At 32.3% G+C, this 21460-nt stretch overlaps 1 protein-coding gene and 1 long non-coding RNA gene across 2 annotated transcripts; both read right to left on the reverse strand.

Annotated features, from left to right (window-relative positions):
- Nucleotides 1-1989: 1989 nt before the first annotated feature.
- Nucleotides 1990-3341, reverse strand: LOC139519032 (uncharacterized). The gene is made up of 3 exons (XR_011663505.1): nt 3240-3341; nt 2759-2833; nt 1990-2079 (listed from the first exon to the last, which is right to left on the reverse strand). It is a non-coding gene; the product is annotated as an uncharacterized lncRNA (long non-coding RNA).
- A 12576-nt stretch (nt 3342-15917) lies between these two features.
- Nucleotides 15918-21119, reverse strand: LOC139499199 (uncharacterized G-patch domain protein DDB_G0278987-like). Its single transcript, XM_071287878.1, has 3 exons — nt 20550-21119; nt 18275-18368; nt 15918-16425 (listed from the first exon to the last, which is right to left on the reverse strand). The coding sequence occupies exons 1-3, from the start codon at nt 20743-20745 to the stop codon at nt 15918-15920; spliced, it is 798 nt and encodes a 265-aa protein (XP_071143979.1). The 5' UTR covers nt 20746-21119.
- Between the last annotated feature and the right edge of the window lie 341 nt (nt 21120-21460).

Consider the following 21460-nt stretch of genomic DNA (forward strand, 5'->3'; position numbering starts at 1 on the left):
TAGGTTTTTTCTCTCTCTCTGAAGCATATGATAGAAAGGTTTCATATTTAATGTATCAAATTTTGGGCCCGACGGCCGTGAACTTTTTTACTCTTTAAACTTCGGGAACCACGTAAAAGGATCAATATATGAATCTGTTAATTTTCTCTACTGTTGAAGCATATGATAAAAAGATCATAACATGTCATTTTTCATATCGCATGTATTATCAGCCCTCGGTCAATATCAGCCCTCGAGCCGTGCGGCTCTTGGGCTGATATTGAACCTAGGGCTGATAATACATGCGATATGAAAAATGCCATGTAATAATCTGATAATATGGTATAGATTTTTCTCATTATTTAAAGTCGTACTGTATTCTATGTAAGAAATTTGTTGGATAGTTGTCTCCTTATAAATTGTACTACGTCGCCCCATTTTCTATATACCATTATTTTTTTTTCGACAGTAAATGAACTGCTTGATCTCCTTACTAATGGTATATGAAAAAACTCCCAACTATGATACGACAGACATTATTAGGCTATATTTTTTTCTATTTCTGATACTGATTCCACATTTAGAATTTCAATGGTCAATAATATGTTTTGATGCACGGGATGGCTTTATTAGCCATGATATACTTTATATAGAAAAGACATCTCTTTGGCTTCCTGCCTTATGGCTTGCAAATAATGTCATTACTTGTCTTCATGTTAGGAGAAGTTAATCTAATACTATGTCTACGAACAGTCCAATGTTTTGATGTGTCATTTTATAATTCTGTAGGCAAATATATATCTTGCCGAACATAAGTCTCTGTTAGCGACCTTCCTCTAAAATTTCATTTGACTTTCCATTTTTAAACATCGGCATTATACTGCTAATGTGCATTTTGTTTTTATATTTGGTACTCATATTTACAATTTATTCTAAAACAGTTAAATGTTCCTCTGTGACTGTTCAATTTATTTAACTTACCTGGCTCCATCACTGGAAAAGGACGAAAAATAAAGTTAGAATAATACATGCAGGCCATTGATTTTCTCGTAAAAGTTTAAAACTGTCAATATCCTACTTGCAGCCCTGTTATTCAATGACAAATCTCGTGATAATGTTGACAGATCGGATAGACACTCATTAAAAGAGAACTATGAGTGTATTCCTACTAAACTTTACAAAGGTAAACAGAAATATCTTATTCAATGTAGGTGGTAGTTTTGGCAGAGATTAATATTGATGTTAGTCAATCCAATCATAGAGAATGAAATGATGTTTGGATGTCTGCACGCACACATATATAGGTTGTCATGTTTTCATAGACCCTATGAAAGACATGTTAACGGACCCCCTTTCGTTCCCCCTCTTATAATAATATTGATATGAATTACTCCAATTTAAAATATATCAAATGGATGGCATTCAAATTATAGATGGCTTAAAAGAAAAAATACAAATTAGAGAGGGATTACATTATGAATCTCATGCTCGTCCAATAATGGTTATTTGTTGCAACATTGGAGGATATGAATATCAATTCTAGTTCAGCAAATATTCAGAGTGTTAACAATATTATATCACAGACTTTCAGAGATAGGTTTTGCACTCTGCCTGAAAATTTTGATTTGATGATCTGCCATATAAAGTAAATAAGATACATACCAACTGCACACCCTGAAACGAAAATTTAGTAACTGTAGGATTTTAAATATGCAGAATGGTTCGATTATCACAAGTACTGGCACAAATACAAAATTTCAATCTGGTATCTATTAGTTTACTTACAATCACTGGGGCGATGCTACTGTTAACGCAGTTTTTATTCTTCGAGGGTATCTCGAGCCAAGTAGTCAGCACTGTGTTGACACGAATGAAAATTTGATCATAATTATAAACTAAGTACAAAACTTTGATTTACTGAAAATACTAATGAGATAATATAGTTATGAACAAATTACAAATTGTTAAACGTGAAAATAATTGAACACCTTCGATACTTAAATAACTAAAATATCCTACTTATTTATTGTTTTACATTGTTTTTCTTTGTATGATTAATTGACAAAAGGATAAAAAAAAAATACTCACCAACTTTCAAATCTGCAAAACGAAAACTATATATAAATGAGGCCCTAAATAAGTTATAAAAACCATTTTACATGTAGGACTAGACGTTTTTAAGGGATCACATGTCATTCAAAAACTTTTTCAATTTAAGCATCAGTGGTAATTGTGTTTAAACCGCATAGATTGGTTTAGAAAAAACAAAGCAATGAAGCAAACAAAACCTACAGGCATTGCCTAAAATATAACTGTAGTAATACTGACTGTGTGAACTATGTTATAGTCTGTTGCTTTGCTTGCCTCACCTGCCATGTGATTTCATACCTAGTTAAAATATCTACTATTAGAGCAGAGTATTGAATAGCGGCCTTTTTTATGTATCTAAAGCTCTAACACAACGAAAATATGTCACTTATGATTTTAAATTTTGATTTAACTGATATATAAATAATATGAATTTATATCGTTTTCGTAGGAAAGGATGTCGGTAGGAACACACACAACTTAACTTTAAAAACAAACAAAAAACTTTAGTTTTGGCATTGCCAAAAAAAAAATACCGCCAACTCAAATAACAAAATATGTGTATCTACAACTATTTAGGGAAACTATTTTTTGGAAAAAGAGAGAAAGAAAGATTTAATATATCTTGTATACTGTTCATCAGCAAAATTCTAAATAGTCATGCTATTTTAAAAGGATATAGCATAAATACCTGCAAATGAACGTGTTCCAGTCAGGCCAATACCAGTACATACGTCGCATAGATGTGGATAATCATGAAACACTTCTGTTAAATATAACGTTCAAACATCACACTAGACATTTATAAAAATCTAACGTCTGTGCGCAATTTAAATCATATGTATTCATTGATATTGGAGACAACAACGTATTGATGTGACACAACAGGGCTTTGTATGAGTCCAATTTTATTAAGAAACTACTAAATAGTTGCAAACAGACATTTTATTATGTCACCAAGTAAATCATTTATACCATTGAAGAATTACCTTGATTTTTAGGGTAACAATCTGCTTAACCGCCCTCTTAGCTTTATGTTACAATGTATCTGTTTATTATTTTGTGTTTCGCAGGCGATTTTCGAAAAATTCTATCTAACGGAAGAGTTATCATTGTTGCGCATAATTGTAATTAAAATACTCTAATCATGAAAATGAACATATTATACATACTCCATTGATCATAATGAGTCACTCGTATGTTCTCAGAGTCGTCATAATTGGCATCTTTTCTACAACAGTACTCAGAATGAGTAGTATTTCCGGGAATGTCTCGCCTGAAACAAAGTGAGATAAAGGCAAGTTATTTTAATAACTTATTTTATGCAAAGGACGAAAACCATTAATTCATTCTTTATGATTATTTTCATAATCCTTTGGGGAACCCCTGCATTACGTTCTTTTGACTGGATGCCCATTTGTTATTTCTTCACTATGTATCTTATTACACTTTCTTGCTTATCTACAGATCGATAGTTTTGTAAACAAGATTTTTATTTTGGGATTTTATAAACTTTAGCATAAAACACATCTATTTGAATAAGGGAAACGAAGCATACACCATATCACTATGAATTAAATGGAATTATTTTAATAGTTTAACCTGCAATAATATCAAGATAACCTATAATCATTATCACGTATATCTTAGGAATCGACATGAAAATATTCTGAATTTAACTTAGTACAGTTTACCTCAAAATAATAAATGGACTTGATCTAATGAAACATTCCTCAACTCCTGTAACGATTCCATTGTCAATCACTACTAATTTAGTTGGATCATCCCTGCTGAATGTAATTCTTGTAAGATTTTCTCTGTTCGATATGGCTCGTGTGTACGTTCTATCTTGCATGCTGCATTTAAAAGCACAGGTACCCAGAAAATTTACTGGAGAATCTGAAATAAAATATATATTGAAGAGCACATAAATAAAAAGGCATTCAGTCAATCCATTTCTCTGTTGGTCTATCTTATTAAAACGCTCTTCATCTCTTTTTTTAATTATTATTTTTTAAACAATTTTGACTTGACAACCACATTTATTGTCAATCTCATCAGGTAGAGAAAAAATAGTACCACTAATGTTATCATAGGTATCCGTAATTTGTATGATCAATTATGAATTGTACGTATATCAGTGAGAGGTTAAGTTAACTATAAAACAAGGTTGATCCAATAATTTGCTTCGGAAAACAAAACCTGTATCCTGACTTGGTACAGGACATTTTTTAAAGAAAAAATAGTGGGTTGACATGAATATCAATAATGTGGTAAATTTTTTTTTTTTTTTTTATATATATGAATTTCCTGTTAACAAAAGTTTAAATTTTTCGAAAAACTAAGGATTTTCTTATTCCAGGCATAGATTTCCTTAGCCGTATTTGGCACAATTTTTTGGAATTTTGGATCCTCAATGCTCTTCAACTTTGTAATTGTTTGGCTTTATAAATATTTTGATATGAGCGTCACTGATGAGTCTTATGTAGACTAAACGCGCGTCTGGCGTACTAAATTATAATCCTGGTACCTTTGATAACTATTGAACCTGGTGTTGTGGCATGCAAAACCTCCCGCTTTAATGACCATGTTAAATATATTTTTAAAATGACAACACAACATTACAGGACTACAATACAAATAAATAGGAGAACATATTTGACAAAAGAACACAGAAATAATAGCTAAAAAAAGGGCACCAGGTTTAACATTTAATACGACAGAAGTGCGTTTCGTCCACACAAGACTTACTAGTGACGCCCAGATACAAAACCCAAAACAAGTAGAAAGTTGAACAGCGTCGAGGACCAAAGTTCAAAAAAGATGAGCCACAAACGGCCAGAGTTTTCTGTTTGGGACAAGAACATTCCTATTATATAGAATAATTTATACTTTTGCAAACAGCAAATTTTATAAAATGACTATATAAAAGATATACATCATAAAACTGAAGTATTAACTAATAACAGAAAACAACCGGATACATTACATAAACTGACACAAAAATAGACACATCGGAGTTAGTCAAGAGCTCAACGCAAAGTGACGTCACATATGAATTTGTAAAACAGCACACAAAAAATAACCTCACATTTGAATAAATAAAACTATCTATCAAAAATAAGATAAAATTAGGATCGATTTAAGATTATATTTGTACTAAATACTGATGTTACATTTAATAACAATGAAAATTGTAGCCTTGTCAACTTTTATTTTAATTTCACTATGCTTAAGGAATTTGCATAAAGAGTTTTGTAATTGTAATTGTCGGCGATTCATTTGATTTTTTTTTTTTCCGATTTCAAATGAAATATAACTTATCAACATACAAATTGTTATAAAGGGGAGAAACTAATGAAATACTTCATAGAATTAGGTAAGAGTGATCAAATAGTCAAATCCATGGTGTACGGGAGGCAATTTTCGATCAACATTTCATTATAGACTTAGGATAAACATCGCTGTTAAAGAATAAAACTGTCGCACGAAAATGTTTTAAAAATCGATAAAAGTAATTTGCATATTGTTGTCTTTATTGTTGCTCGAGGCTTAAACATTTGAAAGTCCAAAACATAAAACAAACGTTCAGCAAATGATAAAACCAAAACAATATTATTACCATTATGAATTGGGACACTGTTACACATCAAGTTAGTATGCTTTAAAAAAATAATAAATGACATAAAAATTACACGATGGTATACGCTTTCACATTTTGATTGTCTCGTTGTTTTGAAGACCCATTGGTTGTCCTTCGCTTTCCTCTGCGGTCAGGTTTTTGTTTCTTGGACACATTCCCCGTTTCCATTCTCAATTTTACTTGATATTGATGAATTATATGTTGTAAACTTTTATCCGTCATAATAACTGATTCACAAATTTGAACAGGTTCTAAATTTTTTTGCAAAACCCCAGTAAGTTTTAGACTTTATGCCATTTAAGTAAAAGGATAAAAACAAATATTATCAGTGCTATCAATTTTCGAAATTGCACTGTAATAATCTTCACTTGTGTATTCTTTTAATCGGTGAACTATTGACTCCTAAATATATTTCTAGTGAGTAAAAAATACAAAATATTTAAAGATTTGTTTGCCACAACGAAAATAAAGTTAGATGACGAAACGTTTACAATACAATACAATATCTGGTATTGCATCAACATTTTAAAAAAAACAGTCATAACTTTCCATATAAAAAAGAAGATGTGGTATGATAGCCAGTGAGACAACTGTCCACAAGAGACCAACATGACACAGATGTCAATTTACATTAATGTTACATTCATAAATTGTGTCACAAATATTCTTTCTGTTGACCTGGTTTTAATTACAAATGCAAACTAACTTCAAACGTCTTCATTGAAGGCATGTGCCCCTCGTCAAATTAAGTGTTAAAATCGGTATTTAAATAGGTATTTCCTCAATATTAATGATAATGAATGTATTTATATGAGTCAAACTCTAGCTTAGAGGGTTGAAAATTGTATAAATAATATCGGGTTGGATTTTATCTACTAGTATCTTAATTATTTGTACTCAGTGCATAAATGTTACACTTTGTATTCAGTGCATTAGTGCTGCAATTTGTATTCATTGCATTAAGTTGCATTTTATATTCATTGCATTTATGTTGCATTTTGTATTCAGTGCATTAATGTTGCACTAAGAAAGAGAAATGTTCAACTACATGTAACAGATTGAATTTATTTTTATGAAATGTTTATGAAAAACAATTCTCGCTTATATAATTTTCTCTAAATAAAAATTAATGCTGTCGTTTTTGATTTACTGTTTGTAAAACAAACGATGAGGTATAAAAACAGATTTGCTGGCATTTGTGTTGGGTTTATCTTGTATGCTTGTTTGAGTTTTTAGTCAGTTGTCCATTTACACTATTCTGGCTGCTGGATTTCAATTTTTGACACATTAACCTATTATGGGTTTTTTTACTCACCGATTGTTTTCAATAAAACAAACTTTTAAACAAATGTCTTAGAAATGGAGATATATAAAGCTATAACACACGGTTTAACTTATCATTTTCGTCAAAAAATGATTGCACGAAGTGAAAAATATGACAGTTGTTTTCCATTGGAATCGAATCAAAGAAAATAGAGTTCAAATAACGAATTACATTTTTTCAAGTAAGTTGAACATCTAAACGTTTAATAACACTGTTTTAATTGAAATGATGTAGACCAATGTGCAAATGTTATGTTTACTTTATATGTATTCTGTTCAACGTCATTTTTACACAAACAGTTTTGTCTTTTAGAAATGACACAAAGCATAGCATTGCTGATGACACCTAAGATATACAGATTTGTTTTATATCAGACAGTATAGCCAGGAAACTGTTTTATATCAGACTGTATAGCCAGGAAACTGTTTTATATCAGACTGTATAGCCAGGAAACTGTTTTATATCAGACTGTATAGCCAGGAAATTGTTTTATATCATACTGTATAGCCAGGAAACTGTTTTATATCAGACTGTATAGCCAGGAAACTGTTGTCTAGTTATTATTGTTTGTTGTTGTGGTTCATTATTGTTTCTTGTTTCTTGTTTTTTATATAGATTAGACCGTTGATTTTCCTGTTTGAATCGTTTTACACTATAGTATACTGTTTGAAGTGAGCCCAGGCTCCGTGTTAAAGGCCGCCGTTCTTTGCACACTAATTGTTAACATTTACAAATTGTGACTTGGATGAAGAGTTGTCACATTGGCACGCTTATCCCATCTTCCTATATCTATATAAATGCTATCCCTATATAGCTTATTAATTTTCCATGTTAACTTATACGAAGACATTCCTTATCGACTGTTTTTTATGTTTTACAATTATATATTCAGTCAAAGAATATAATAACATATGGCTACGATTGCGAAATAACCGACTTACTAGTATTAGAAAACCGGTTACAACTCGACCGCGTCAATTACAATTCAGACATGATTACAACAAACAAGCCAGGAAAGACACACACAATAAGAAGAGCCGTACAGACAACACCGTTGATAGAAATTGAAAGCCAACTACAGGGAAGGAAATATTTTTTTCGTGTTGTTATTTTTGTGTATACTATTTCGTAAAACTGAATCATCCAAATGTTGTAAATTATAAAAATTGCAGTTTTTAATAAATTTATCAAAATTAAGTCACCTTTTGTTAGAAAGCTTTAAGTGTTTTGCAAATTCTCCTGTGTGAAAATGAAACATCCAAATCTAGCAAGGAACACCTCTTCTTATCTTTAATAATTTTCTTTCGAGAAATATCTTATTCAGTTAAGAACATACTTTGATAAAATATATAGAGAGTGAAAATACAACATATTGAAACATTTTTTACCTTAAAAAAAATCAAGTTACTTGACGGAACAAATTATAATAACTGACTTTTGAAAGAGTCATATACAATGCTTGGCATTTCAGTGAGGAAAGTATTTTATTGACCGAAAATAGATAAATAATATGTTATTCATATTCAATTCAATGTCTCATTATTTGTTGTCTTGCATTATATCATTATTTAAAATGAACCAGTCATACTTTTCCATGTCAATGTACGGTAATGTTGCCATCAGAAACTGTGTCTCAAATACTCTTCCTGCTGGCCTGATTTATATTACAAATATAAACTGACTTTATACGTCTTCCTTGAAGGCATGTGCTACTCGTCAAATTAAATGTTAAAATCGGTATTTAATAAAGTATTTCCTCTATAATGATGATAATGAATGTATTTATAAGGAATCATACTCTAGCTCAGAAGTTAGAAGGTTGTAGCAATACTATTGGGTTGAGATTTCATCTATTTTAAGTATTTGTACTCAGTGGATTGATGTTGCACTTTGTGTTTAGTACATTAGTGTACACCCACATGTAACAGTTTGCATTTATTTTTAGATACGTTTATGATCATTTTTATCCCTTTAATGATTCTCTTTTTTTTTTAATTTATTTTTACTAACGATGAAGTAAAATAAAACAAAAATTGTTGGCGTATGAGTTGAATTTTTTTAAATGTCTGTTTGGTTTTATATCAGTTGTATTGTGTGTCTCTGTCTATTTACACAGTTCTGACTGGTCGCTGAATTTCAATGTTTGCCTCCCCAACCTTTTATGTCTATTCGGGCTACTTACTGATTATATTTTCAATATAAAACTCTTTAAACAAATGTCTTTGAAAATGAAGATATAGCTAGCTATAATGCTAGGTTTTACTCATTATTTTCATCCGAAAATGCCTGTACAAAGTCAAGAATTGACAGCAATCAATTATGATTTTTTAACCTCTGACAAGGTGTGATCTTAGTTATGAGTTTGCCCCAAGCAGATGTAATACTTTATTTTTCACCACTAATCAGAAAAACAATTTTATTTATTTATTTAATTTTATCCCATTTTGATATAAATTATATATAATATTTTTTATCCTAAATATAATAATAGATATATTTTTAATATAAGGTTAAACAAGTTATAAATTTTGTTGGCTGTTGTTATATATATCAGTTAAAAAGAAATTTATTTTGACAGTTAAACAGTAGAGGTTATTTGGTCTAGTATGGTTCAGACTGGTCGAGTATTGTCCAGACCTTTGGTTAAGTACATGTATGGTTTAGACTGGAAAAGAAGGTCGAGTACAGGTCGAGAATGGGTTAAGACTGTTTCAGACTGGTCGAGTAATAGTTCAGACTATTTTTAACGGCAAAGATTAGGGTCAAGTACGATTCAGTACAGTCGAGTATGGTTCAGACTGGCGTCGAGTAATGTCAAGTAAAAGTCAGACCTATTCAGACTGGTCGAGTAAAAATCAGTCCAGTCGAGTACAGATATAGGCCATTTCAGGCTTTAATGGTTTGTAGTGTATTCGTTCCTTATTCGCTTTTAATACGCGTGGTATACGTTGCACCTTGAAATAAATCGATTTTCAATTGTGTTCATGTCTCTGGTGGTAACAATGTGTTCTTAGAGATAACATAACCCTATTATGTATGTACCGTTCCAGCGCTCGGTTAATAACCTGTTACTTATTCGTTCCTTATTCGCTTTTAGTACGCGGGGTATATGTTGCACCTTGAAATAAATCGATTTTGAATTATGTGCATGACTCTGGTGGTAACTATGTGTTCTTAGAGATGAAAGAACTCTATTAACGAGTATGTACCCGTTCCTGCGCTCGGTTAATACTCTGTTACTTATTCGTTATTTATTCAATTATAATACGTTTGTTATACATTGCACCTTTTAGAAAAGGATTTTCAATTGTGTTCATGTTTCTTGTTGTCATAATGTGTTCTTAAAGATTTAATAACCCTATTACCGCGTATGTACCCGTTCCAGCGATCGGTTAATTCCCTGTTACTTATTCGTTACTTATTCAATTATAATATGTTTGTTATACATTGCACCTCTCAGGAAAGGATTTTCAATTGTGTTCATGTTTTTTGTGGTAATGATGTGTTCTTAGAGATGAAAAAAACCTATTAGCGCGTATGTACCCGTTCCAGCGCTCGGTTAATACTCTGTTACTTATTCGTTCGTTATTCGCTTTAAATACGTGTGGTATACGTTGTACCTTGAAATAAATCGTTTTTCAATTGGTTCATGTCTCTGGTGGTAACAATGTGTTCTTAGAGATGAAATAACCCTATTACCGCGCATGTATCCGTTCCAGCGCTCGGTTAATACCCTGTTACTTATTCGCTTATAAGACGTTAGTTATACGTTGCTTTTACAAATAAATCTTTCCAATTTATGTTCTAATGTGAGCTAATTTACCCGTTCCAACGCTCGGTTAATACCCTGTTACTTATTCGTTACTTATTTGCTTTTAATACTCGGGGTAAACGTTGCACCTTTTAGAAAAGGATTTACAATTGTGTTGATGTGTTTGGTGGTAATAATGTGTTCTTAGAGATGAAATAATCCTATTAGCGCGTATGTACCCGTTCCAGCGCGCGGTTAATACTCTGTTACTTATTCGTTCCTTATTCAATTATAATATGTTTGTTATACATTGCACCTCTCAGAAAAGGATTTTCAATTGTGTTCATGTCTCTGGTGGTATTAATGTATTCTTAAAGATTTAATAACCCTATTACCGCGTATGTACCCGTTCCAGCGATCGGTTAATTCCCTGTTACTTATTCGTTACTTATTCAATTATAATATGTTTGTTATACATTGCACCTCTCAGAAAAGGATTTTCAATTGTGTTCATGTTTTTTGTGGTAATGATGTGTTCTTAGAGATGAAAAAAACCTATTAGCGCGTATGTACCCGTTCCAGCGCTCGGTTAATACTCTGTTACTTATTCGTTCGTTATTCGCTTTAAATACGTGTGGTATACGTTGTACCTTGAAATAAATCGTTTTTCAATTGGTTCATGTCTCTGGTGGTAACAATGTGTTCTTAGAGATGAAATAACCCTATTACCGCGTATGTATCCGTTCCAGCGCTCGGTTAATACCCTGTTACTTATTCGCTTATAAGACGTTAGTTATACGTTGCTTTTGCAAATAAATCTTTCCAATTTATGTCTTGTCTATGGTGGTAATTATGGGTTCTAACAGTTGAAAAAAACATTTATAAGCGTGCATGAACACGTTTCAGCGCTTGGCTGTTACACTGTTACTTATTCGCTTATATTACGTTTGTCTTACATTGCACCTTTTAAAAAGAAATCTTTTCAACTTATTTCTTGTCTGTGATGGTAATCGATTTATTTCAAGGTGCAATGTATACCACGCGTATTAAAAGCGAATAAGGAACGAATAAGTAACAGGGTATCAGTCGAGCGTATGTTATATTGGAGTTATTTCACCTCTAACAACCGACAGTTACCACCAGAGACACAAAAGTATTTCTTTTTTAAAGTGCAACGCATAACACACGTTAAATAAGGAACGAATAAGTAACAGGGTATCAGTGTAGCGGTGAAACGGGTACGTATGAGCTAATAGGTTTTTTTTCAATTCAGAGAACACATAATTACCGCCAGAGACATGAAAGCAATCGATAATCGATTTATTTCAAGGTGCAACGTATACCACGCGTATTAATAGCGAACAAGGAACGAATAAGTAACAGGGTATCAGTCGAGCGCTGAAACGGGTACATATGTTCTATTAGGGTTATTTCACCTCTAAGAACCGACAGTTACCACCAGAGACACAAAATATTTCTTTTTTAAACTGCAACGCATAACACACGTTTTATAAGCGAACAAGGAACGAATAAGTAACAGGGTGTCAGTGTAGCGCTGAAACGGGTACATATGCGCTGATCGCTAATTGGGTTTTCACCTCAGAGAACACATAATTACCGCCAGATACATGAAAGCAATCGATAATCGATTAATTTCAAGGTGCAACGTATACCACGCGTATTAAAATCGAATAAGGAACGAATAAGTAAAAGTGTATCAGTCGAGCACTGAAACGGGTACATATGTTCTATTAGGGTTATTTCACTTCTACGAACCGACAGTTACCACCAGAGACACAAAAATATTTCTTTTTTAAAGTGCAACGCATAACATGCGTTTTATAAGCGAATAAGGAACGAATAAGTAACAGGGTATCAGTGTAGCGCTGAAATGGGTACATATGCGCTAATCGTTAATTGGGTTTTCACCTCAGAGAACACGTTATTACCGCCAGAGATATGAAAGCAATCGATAATCGATTTATTTCAAGGTGCAACGTATACCACGCTTATTAAAAAGCGAATAAGGAACGTTTAAGTAGTAGGGTATCAGTCGAGCGCTGAAACGGGTACATATGTTCTATTAGGGTTATTTCACCTCTAAGAACCGACATTTACCACCAAAGACACAAAAATATTTTTTTTTAAAGTACAACGCATAACACACGTTTTATAAGCGTATAAGGAACGAATACGTAACAGGGTATCAGTGTACCGCTGAATCGGGTACATATACGCTAATAGGTTTTTTTCACCTCAGAGAACACATAATTACCGCCAGGGACATGAAAGCAATCGATAATCGATTTCTTTAAAGGTGCAACGTATACCACGCGTATAAAAAGAGAATAAGGAACGAAAAAGGAACAGTATATCAGTTGAGTGCTGAAACGGGTATATATGTTCTATTAGGGTTATTTCACCTCTAAGAACCGACAGTTACCACCAGAGACACAAAAATATATCTTTTTTAAAGTGCAACACATAACACACGTTTTATAAAAGAAAAGGGAACGAATAAGTAACAGGGTGTCAGTGTAGCGGTGAAACGGGTACGTATGCGCTAATAGGGTTTTTACACCTCAGAGCATACATAATTACCGCCAGAGACATGAAAACAATCGATAATCGATTTATTTCAAGGTGCAACGTACATGTATACCTCGCGTATTAAAGGCGAATAAGGAACGAATAAGTAACAGGGTATCAGTCGAGCGCTGGAACGGGTACATATGTTCTATTAGGGTTATTTCACCTCTAAGAACCAGTAGTAACAACCAGAGACACGAAGATATATATTTTTTAATTGGAACGTATAACACACGTTTTATAAGCGAAAAAGGAACGAATAAGTAACAGGATAACAGTGTAGCGCTGAAACGGGTACATAAGCGCTAATAGGGTTTTCCCCCTCTTTGAACACATAGGTACCAACAGAGACAAGAAAACAATTGAAAATCATTTTCTAAAAGGTGCAACGTATACCAAACGTATGAGACGCGAATAAGAAACGAATAAGTAACAGGTAACAGACGAGCTCTGAAACAGGTACATACGCGCTTATAGGGTTAAATCACCCCTTAGAACCCAAATTTACCACCAGTGACATGAAAACAATTGAAAATTAGTTTTTTTTAATGTGCAACGTATAACACAAGTATTATACGCGAATAAGGAACGAATAAGTAACAGGGTATCATTCGAGCGCTAAAACTGCTACATATGCGCTAATAGGGTTATATCACCTCTAAGAAACGAAATCTACCACTAGAAACAAGAAAACAATTTAAATCCTTCTTTTAAAAGGTGTAACGTATACTACGCGTATTAAACGCGATTAAGGAACGAAAAACTAACAGGGTTTAAACCGAGCGCTGGAACGGGTACATACGCGCTTATAGGGTTATTTCATCTCTAAGAACACATAGTTACCGCCAGAGACAAGAAAACAATTGAAAACCATTTTCTAAAAGGTGCAACGTATAATACGCGTGTTATAAACAAGGTATTAGTCAAGCTCCGAAACGATGTACACCCCGCTAACATGTTTTATAGCTGACCATGCGGTATAGGCTTTGCTTATTGTTGAAGGCCGTATCGTGACCTATAGTTGTTAATTTCTGTGTCATTTTGGTCTATTGTGGGGAGTTGTCTTATTGGCGGTCATACCACATCTTCATTTTCATACAAGCGCTAAAAGGTGATTTCACCTCTTCGAACCAAGAACCAAATCTTCAAACATACGAATATAAAACATTTAAAAGGTAGAACGTATAAAAATCAAATAAGAAACAAATAAGTATCTTACATAAAGCGAAAGGATCGGTTGAACACAAACACATATAAATAGATCATAAAAAGGTCATTTTACCTCAACAAATTTAGAACTATAACCAGAGATAAGAATATAAACAATTAAAAGGGGGGAGGATATCAAAAATCGAAAATAAGTAACGAATAAGGAATAAGTAATAAGTAACGAATAGGTAACGAATAGGTAATAAGGAATAAGTAACGAATAGGTAACGAATAAGGAATAAGTAACGAATAGGGAATAAGGAATAAGTAACGAATAGGGAATAAGATATAAGTAACGAATAGGGAATAAGGAATAAGTAACGAATAGGTAACGAATAGGGAATAGGGAAAAAGTAACGAATAGGGAATAGGGAATAAGTAACGAATAAGAAATAAGGAATAAGTAACCAACTTGACGTCCATCATTGCATTACATTACATATATAAGAAAATAATGAATCACTGTACCTCCACTGGAATTAATTAACAAACACAGAGATAACAAAGTCAGCTCCAGTAATATCATCTTGAATACAAGAAATGAAAAGTTTGTCAGATATTATCTTTCTAGATCACTGAAGACAAGAATCGTCATTCACATGTTACAAATAAACAGATGTTGACATCAAAGATCCTTTTATACTTATATTTATCAACCTTTAATATGCAAGTAAATGATATAAGTACATATTAAAAAAATATAATATGACCCTTTCCTTGCGGCTCTGGAACCTTTACTGAAAATGTAGATTTACATGTACTAGACAACACTAGCCCATCTGCTATTACTTCTTTAAATAGGGTTTCTTATCGAATTTATACGAAAAGTAGTTTTGCAAGGCAAAATAAACTATTACTAAGTACTCCAGTGGGTGTCGTCGATGCTGTCCGCCATCTTATTTTATGGCTTTTTTTTTTACTTTTATAATAAGGTAAAAGTTTTGTTTATTGATAAATACAATAGGATGACTTTTGTTTGTTCACATTTTTGTCACCTGATGTTTTTGTACTACGTATTTTTTGCAATCATAGTTGTCCCATCTTCCTATTTTTTTCAATTTTAGACTTGTGTTTGGTTTTGTGATTTCTTAGGGATGACGCTTCTTAACATTTAATTTACAAAATATACGATAATTTATAAGCCTATCGATATTTCGTGAAACCTATTGAAGTGTTTGGACTATTTGAAGTTGTTATTTGAATGTTTTTTGCACTTCAGTGTTTCTGTTGTTCCGTTGTTTTCTTCTTGCAAAGAGGTATCCTTGTGATTAACCTTATCACTATAGATAATTATCTTTATCAAAAAATATAGCATACTTGTTTTAATTTGCTCTTTATTTTGTACTTGTATTAATTTTTCTCACAGGCTTTGAAAACGGTTTCCATGCATTAACGTCGACTGCAACTTTTCCAACACTTAACGTAGAATCTTGTTTGTTGTTAGAAATATTATTTTCTTTATTCTTGTTGACGGCATTGTCGTTTTTGTTTTTCTTTGGTTGTTTCTTTCGAACGTTAACTGTTTTCTTTTTAACTTTCAAACCTTTTGCTTTTGACAATGTCTTCTTAGATTTGTTCTTTGTTGATAGATCATCGTTTTTATTATTTTTCAATGGTATGTTCTTTCCTTTCTTATTTTTAATTTGTTTGTCCTCTCCTTTGTTATTGTTATTTGAAGCTTTTTTGTCCTTTCCCTTTTTATTTGTAACTTTTTTATCCTTTCCATTTTTACTTTTAGCAGCATTTTCTTTATCACTGGGTTTATGACGTAAATTTGATCTGCAACATCGACAACACCCAGACTGTGTTTCATCACCATCATCGTCGTCCTGAACCCTGTTTCTGAAACAGTTAAATATTAACAAATACATTTTTTCAATAATTGTTATATTCTAATAATGTATAGCGGTAGAATTTTTAAATGGTGATCGGCTATTTAAAACACACTTAATTAACGTCGACAATAAACTAAAAACACCATGGCCCCAAGGGGAAGAACCAGAAAACACAATCCAACAAACCATAACAAACAAAACAAAACTAAAGACTCAGCAACACGAACCCTCTCAAGGGAGATCACAGTTCCGTGTCAGTTATGTATTTGTTTTATTCTTTGCTGTTTGCTCTATATGTTCGTGTGTGCTAACAATTTGAAATGTACAAATAACCGGTAAATACGAACTGGACATTCCAAACTAACAAATCGAGGACGAACTGAAAACTCTAGGACAACAAGTGAAAAACGACGAAAAGATGAACAAAAATAAAGGCAACAGTAGTATACCGCTGTTCAAAACTCGTAAATCCATGGACAAAAAACAAAATCAGAGTAACAAACTAAAACCGAGGGAAACGCATTAAATATGAGAGGAGAACAACGACATAACACTAAAATGTAACACACATAGACAAAATCTCACGAGAATAACAAATATAACATATATATATAACATCAAAACCAAATACATGAATTTGGGATATACAAGTACCGTGACACGCAAGTAAATCCAATGTTTGATCATTAAAAAGTAATAAAAGGTAGTAAGATGTCTGAATAAGTCCTCGTACATTACTTTGGCCAAATGAAATATTATTGTTGCGTTATATAAGCTGTTGCTGCTTTTTATGTTGACAAATGACACTATTTAATAGACTAACCATAACTCTTCGGATGCTTTACAATTCATAATGTTTTGTCGGTGTTTTGTTCAATCTTTTTGCATGCTTAAAATTCTCAACCTAAAGTGTATTTATAGATTATCGTTGATCATCTCAAATTAAAGAGATAGATTTTCTCGCTTGACCCGGTACGGCGAAAGAGAGAAATGCAATCGAGTTGTTTGAGATGACCAATGATAACCTGTTTATCGCTATTTTACCTATGACGACGTTGTCAATTGCATATCAATTTATTGCAACGCCACCTACCTCCTTAGTTTCTAGCGATAATTTTCCATCTCAAGCGAGCAGCATGATATAGAAAATTATCACCAAAAAAATCAAAGGAAAAATGCACAAAATAGTGATATACATCATTATCGTATGGCATAAATTGTCTCCCAAACACCGATATCGTTTGTCTCAAGAATTTGTAGTTTTTATAACCTAATGTTTCTTTTCCGGATATGGTTGACCGTTATTGAATATATAGCTACAATTTCATCTCCCTTTTCTTGAATATGACCTACTGAGTCAAGGGTATTGTACCAACATGTACAAAACAAGGGATGCCACATATAAAGCAGGTTCTGTTGACCCATTCCGTGGCACCTGAAATCATCCCCAATTTTTGGTGTGGTTCATTTTGTCATTTTTTTGTCTTTGTGTCTGTCTATGTGTTTTAAGTGCTGTTGTTTGTCTGTTTGTCTGGGTTTTTTTTCTTTTTTAGCCATGGCGTTGTCAGTTTATTTTTCACTCATAAGTTTGAATGTTCCATTGGATCGTTTGTCTCTCTTTTGTGTTCATCTGTTTGTAACTTTCTCTTTCTTTGTATTTTTTTACATATAATTTACAAATATGTAAGACTCATTCTATTGAATTATACTTTGATTTTTTAAATAGAAATTGCAAACGCGTATCATTTTGATGAGTTATTCTGTATTCATAAAATACTGAATGCACAAAAAATTAATTGTTTTTAAAAAGTGGCTGGGACTAGAAATCACGTTTTTATTGAAAAACGCCCACTTACCTGCGACAGGCATATCTGCAGCAAAACACACAGAGTATTGACAATACCACTATAAACAATATCAAAACAACGGCTCCTATGATGTAAAAGTAAGCTACAATAGATAAAAATATATTATCAAAACAATATCAAAACAATGGTTCGTATAATGTAAAAATAAGCTACAATAAATCGAAACAATATCAAATCAATTGGCTCATATGTTGTACGGGTATATATCTCCCAATTGATACGATATTCCCGTGCTTGCATTTCCTATCATGATTTTCTAAATAAAGGGTTGCTGCTCACAAGGAAGGTATTAAACCAAGAGTTCCAAATGGTGAAGTTGAAATCATCCCTTCGTAAATTTTACGGACGCCATCACGAGTTGGTTGACCGTTATGGAATAACCGTTTCACAAATGATATCGGATATGTTCCTTACGTCGTAACTACAATCCCCTTCACTTTCATGAATGTGACATACCGAATTAGACTATTTACCGGATTTGTTATCACATAAGCAACACGACGGGTGCCACATGTGGAGCAGGATCTGCTTATCCTTCCGGAGCACCTGAGATCACCCCTAGTTTTTGGTGGGCTTCGTGTTGTTTATTCTTTAGTTTTCTATGTTCTGTCATGTGTACTATTGTTTGTTTGTTTGTTTGTTTGTCTTTTTCATTTTTAGCCACGGCGTTGTCAGTTTATTTTAGATTTCTGAGTTTGACTGTCCCTTTTGTATCTTTCGTCAATCTTTTGTAAAAGTAAGATGCAATAGATTAGAACAATATCAAAACAATGGAATCTGGAATATTTGGAATTCAATGCACTTTAACCTCGCAATTTATACTAGAAAATTATATGTGTGCCCTTAAACTTTTGAACTCAGTGTAACCCATTATGTTCAAACCAAAATTCTACTTTTTTTTAACTTAAATCATACTTATATATCGATATTTTTTAATTAATAGATAGGGTCTATCTTACAAATAGTTGGTACTTAAAGTTGATAAATTAAAGATTTTGTAATAATCTGAATAATTTGTTTTCAGCGTTTTTTCGGGCCTTTTGCTTTGTTTTATGTACATTTTTACATTCGCTGAAAAAGCTGACAAGGGCTTTTGTTTGTAAGTTTCATACTATATATGCCGAATCAAAATAAAGTTTTCTATTCTCTTCTAGTATGTTCCAGTATTTTCTGTTATAAGCCTGGTACCTTTGATAACTATATAGTACTGATTTTGTCGGATATGTTAATGGTGTCAACGATCTTGTAAACCACTGCATTACTATAATACTTAAGTTGATAAAATACATTGATACTGATGATAAAATACATTGATACTGATGATAAAATACATTGATACTGATGATAAAATACATTGATACTGATATTTAATTGTGAACGATTCAGTATAACTACATGCACGTCATAAACAGACATGGGGATACATAAATTTGTGCAATGCCAAAATAAAATCTCGACATGATGTAAATCAAACATCCCGTAAAGGTATTCTGTTTTAACAGGATAATATAGAACGTATGAATTTTGAAAATTTACTCGATTTCCTTTCTCAATAAAACAAAGTTTTTGCATAAAAACTGTAAGAATGTATATAAATGAATAAATTAGGAATCAATACTTATGTAGGTGAGTCTACAGTATACTGTTTTTATGTTTATTTAAACACTGTCGAAAATAAAAATAATAAATCTTTAAAAAAAAAACCTTGAGTTGTGGCTAATTAAAAAGCGAGTATCAGCGATCGAATTACGACATTTTTTTTTTCCATTTTGCAATTGGAACAGTACAAATCAAACATTTAAAGGCATAATTGTTCTGCAAATGTAGAATATAGGGTATTGATGTAAATTTATGCTATATAGGTATTAACACTTACAGTTCTACGTCCTGTCGATACTTATATATTGGCATTGTACAACTTCATGTTTTCCTCGTCTGTATATGACATATCTATACTAAATTCATTAGATGCAAGATAGGAGCTTGTAGTTCAGTAGAAGTCGTTTGTTGCTGTATATCATAGTCGTTTTCGTTCATTATTTTGTACATAAATAGGATGGTTAGTTTTCTCATTTGAATTGTTTCACTTTTGTCATTTCGATGCATTTTCTTGTTGTCTATATATGCAGTATTGTTTTAATTCATTGTTTGAGGCTGCATGGTGACCTATAGTTATTTTAAAGTTCTGTTTCATTTGGTGTCTCATGGATTGTTTTTTAATTGACAATCATACCGCATCTTTTTATTTTTATATATATCTTACCATTTGACAAGAATGATAGACTGCAAGACGGATATTCTCCAACCCAGGCACCGGAAGTGCACGTGACCGTGGGGCTTCCCGACATAACATAGTTCTGTGAACAGACGTAGAATACTTGTTCTCCAGCACTATATGATGCTTTTACTGGAACATAATACCCATTAGAAATACTTTCTGGCACAGTTGTACACGCCATTGTGGAAATTACACTACTTTGAAAATTCCATTAATAAAGTCCAGATATTGATATGAATACTGATACACAAGATAGCTAAACAAAGGCAACAGTAGTATACCGCTGTTCAAACTCGTAAATCCATGGACAAAAAACAAAATCGGGGTAGCAAACTAAAACTGAGGGAAGCGCATTAAATATAACAGGAGAACGACACAACACTACAATGTAACACACACAGAAACGGACCAAGCATCAGACAAAATCCCACGAGAATAACAAATATAACATCAAAACCAAATACATGAATTTGGGATAGACAAGTACCGTGACACGTCTTATCGCAATGTCAATTTACACTCAAAATAAGAGAAAACAAACGACGCAACGTTAAATTGTAACACACACAGGTAGCTAAGACCTACCGATTACGTATACTTTTGTTATAAAAGTTAAGATAATTGATTTTTGTAATTATATATAAAATTATTATTAATAATTCAATAAATTCGTATGTGGTATTAAAGTTTAAAAGAATGAAAGAAAATAATATTTTAATGACTTGATAAATACAATATCACAGTATAAGAACAAATATGCCACAAAATTTCTTTTCAAAATGAAAGAACCATAATCAAATTGATCATTGTTTATGTTTACAAAACGAAATTTAAATAAATATATATATTGATATCCATTCATTTAATTTAGTATGCAGAAATAGACTGTGTGTATT

This window comes from Mytilus edulis, chromosome 1, assembly GCF_963676685.1.
Source record: "Mytilus edulis chromosome 1, xbMytEdul2.2, whole genome shotgun sequence".
NCBI lineage: Eukaryota > Metazoa > Mollusca > Bivalvia > Mytilida > Mytilidae > Mytilus > Mytilus edulis.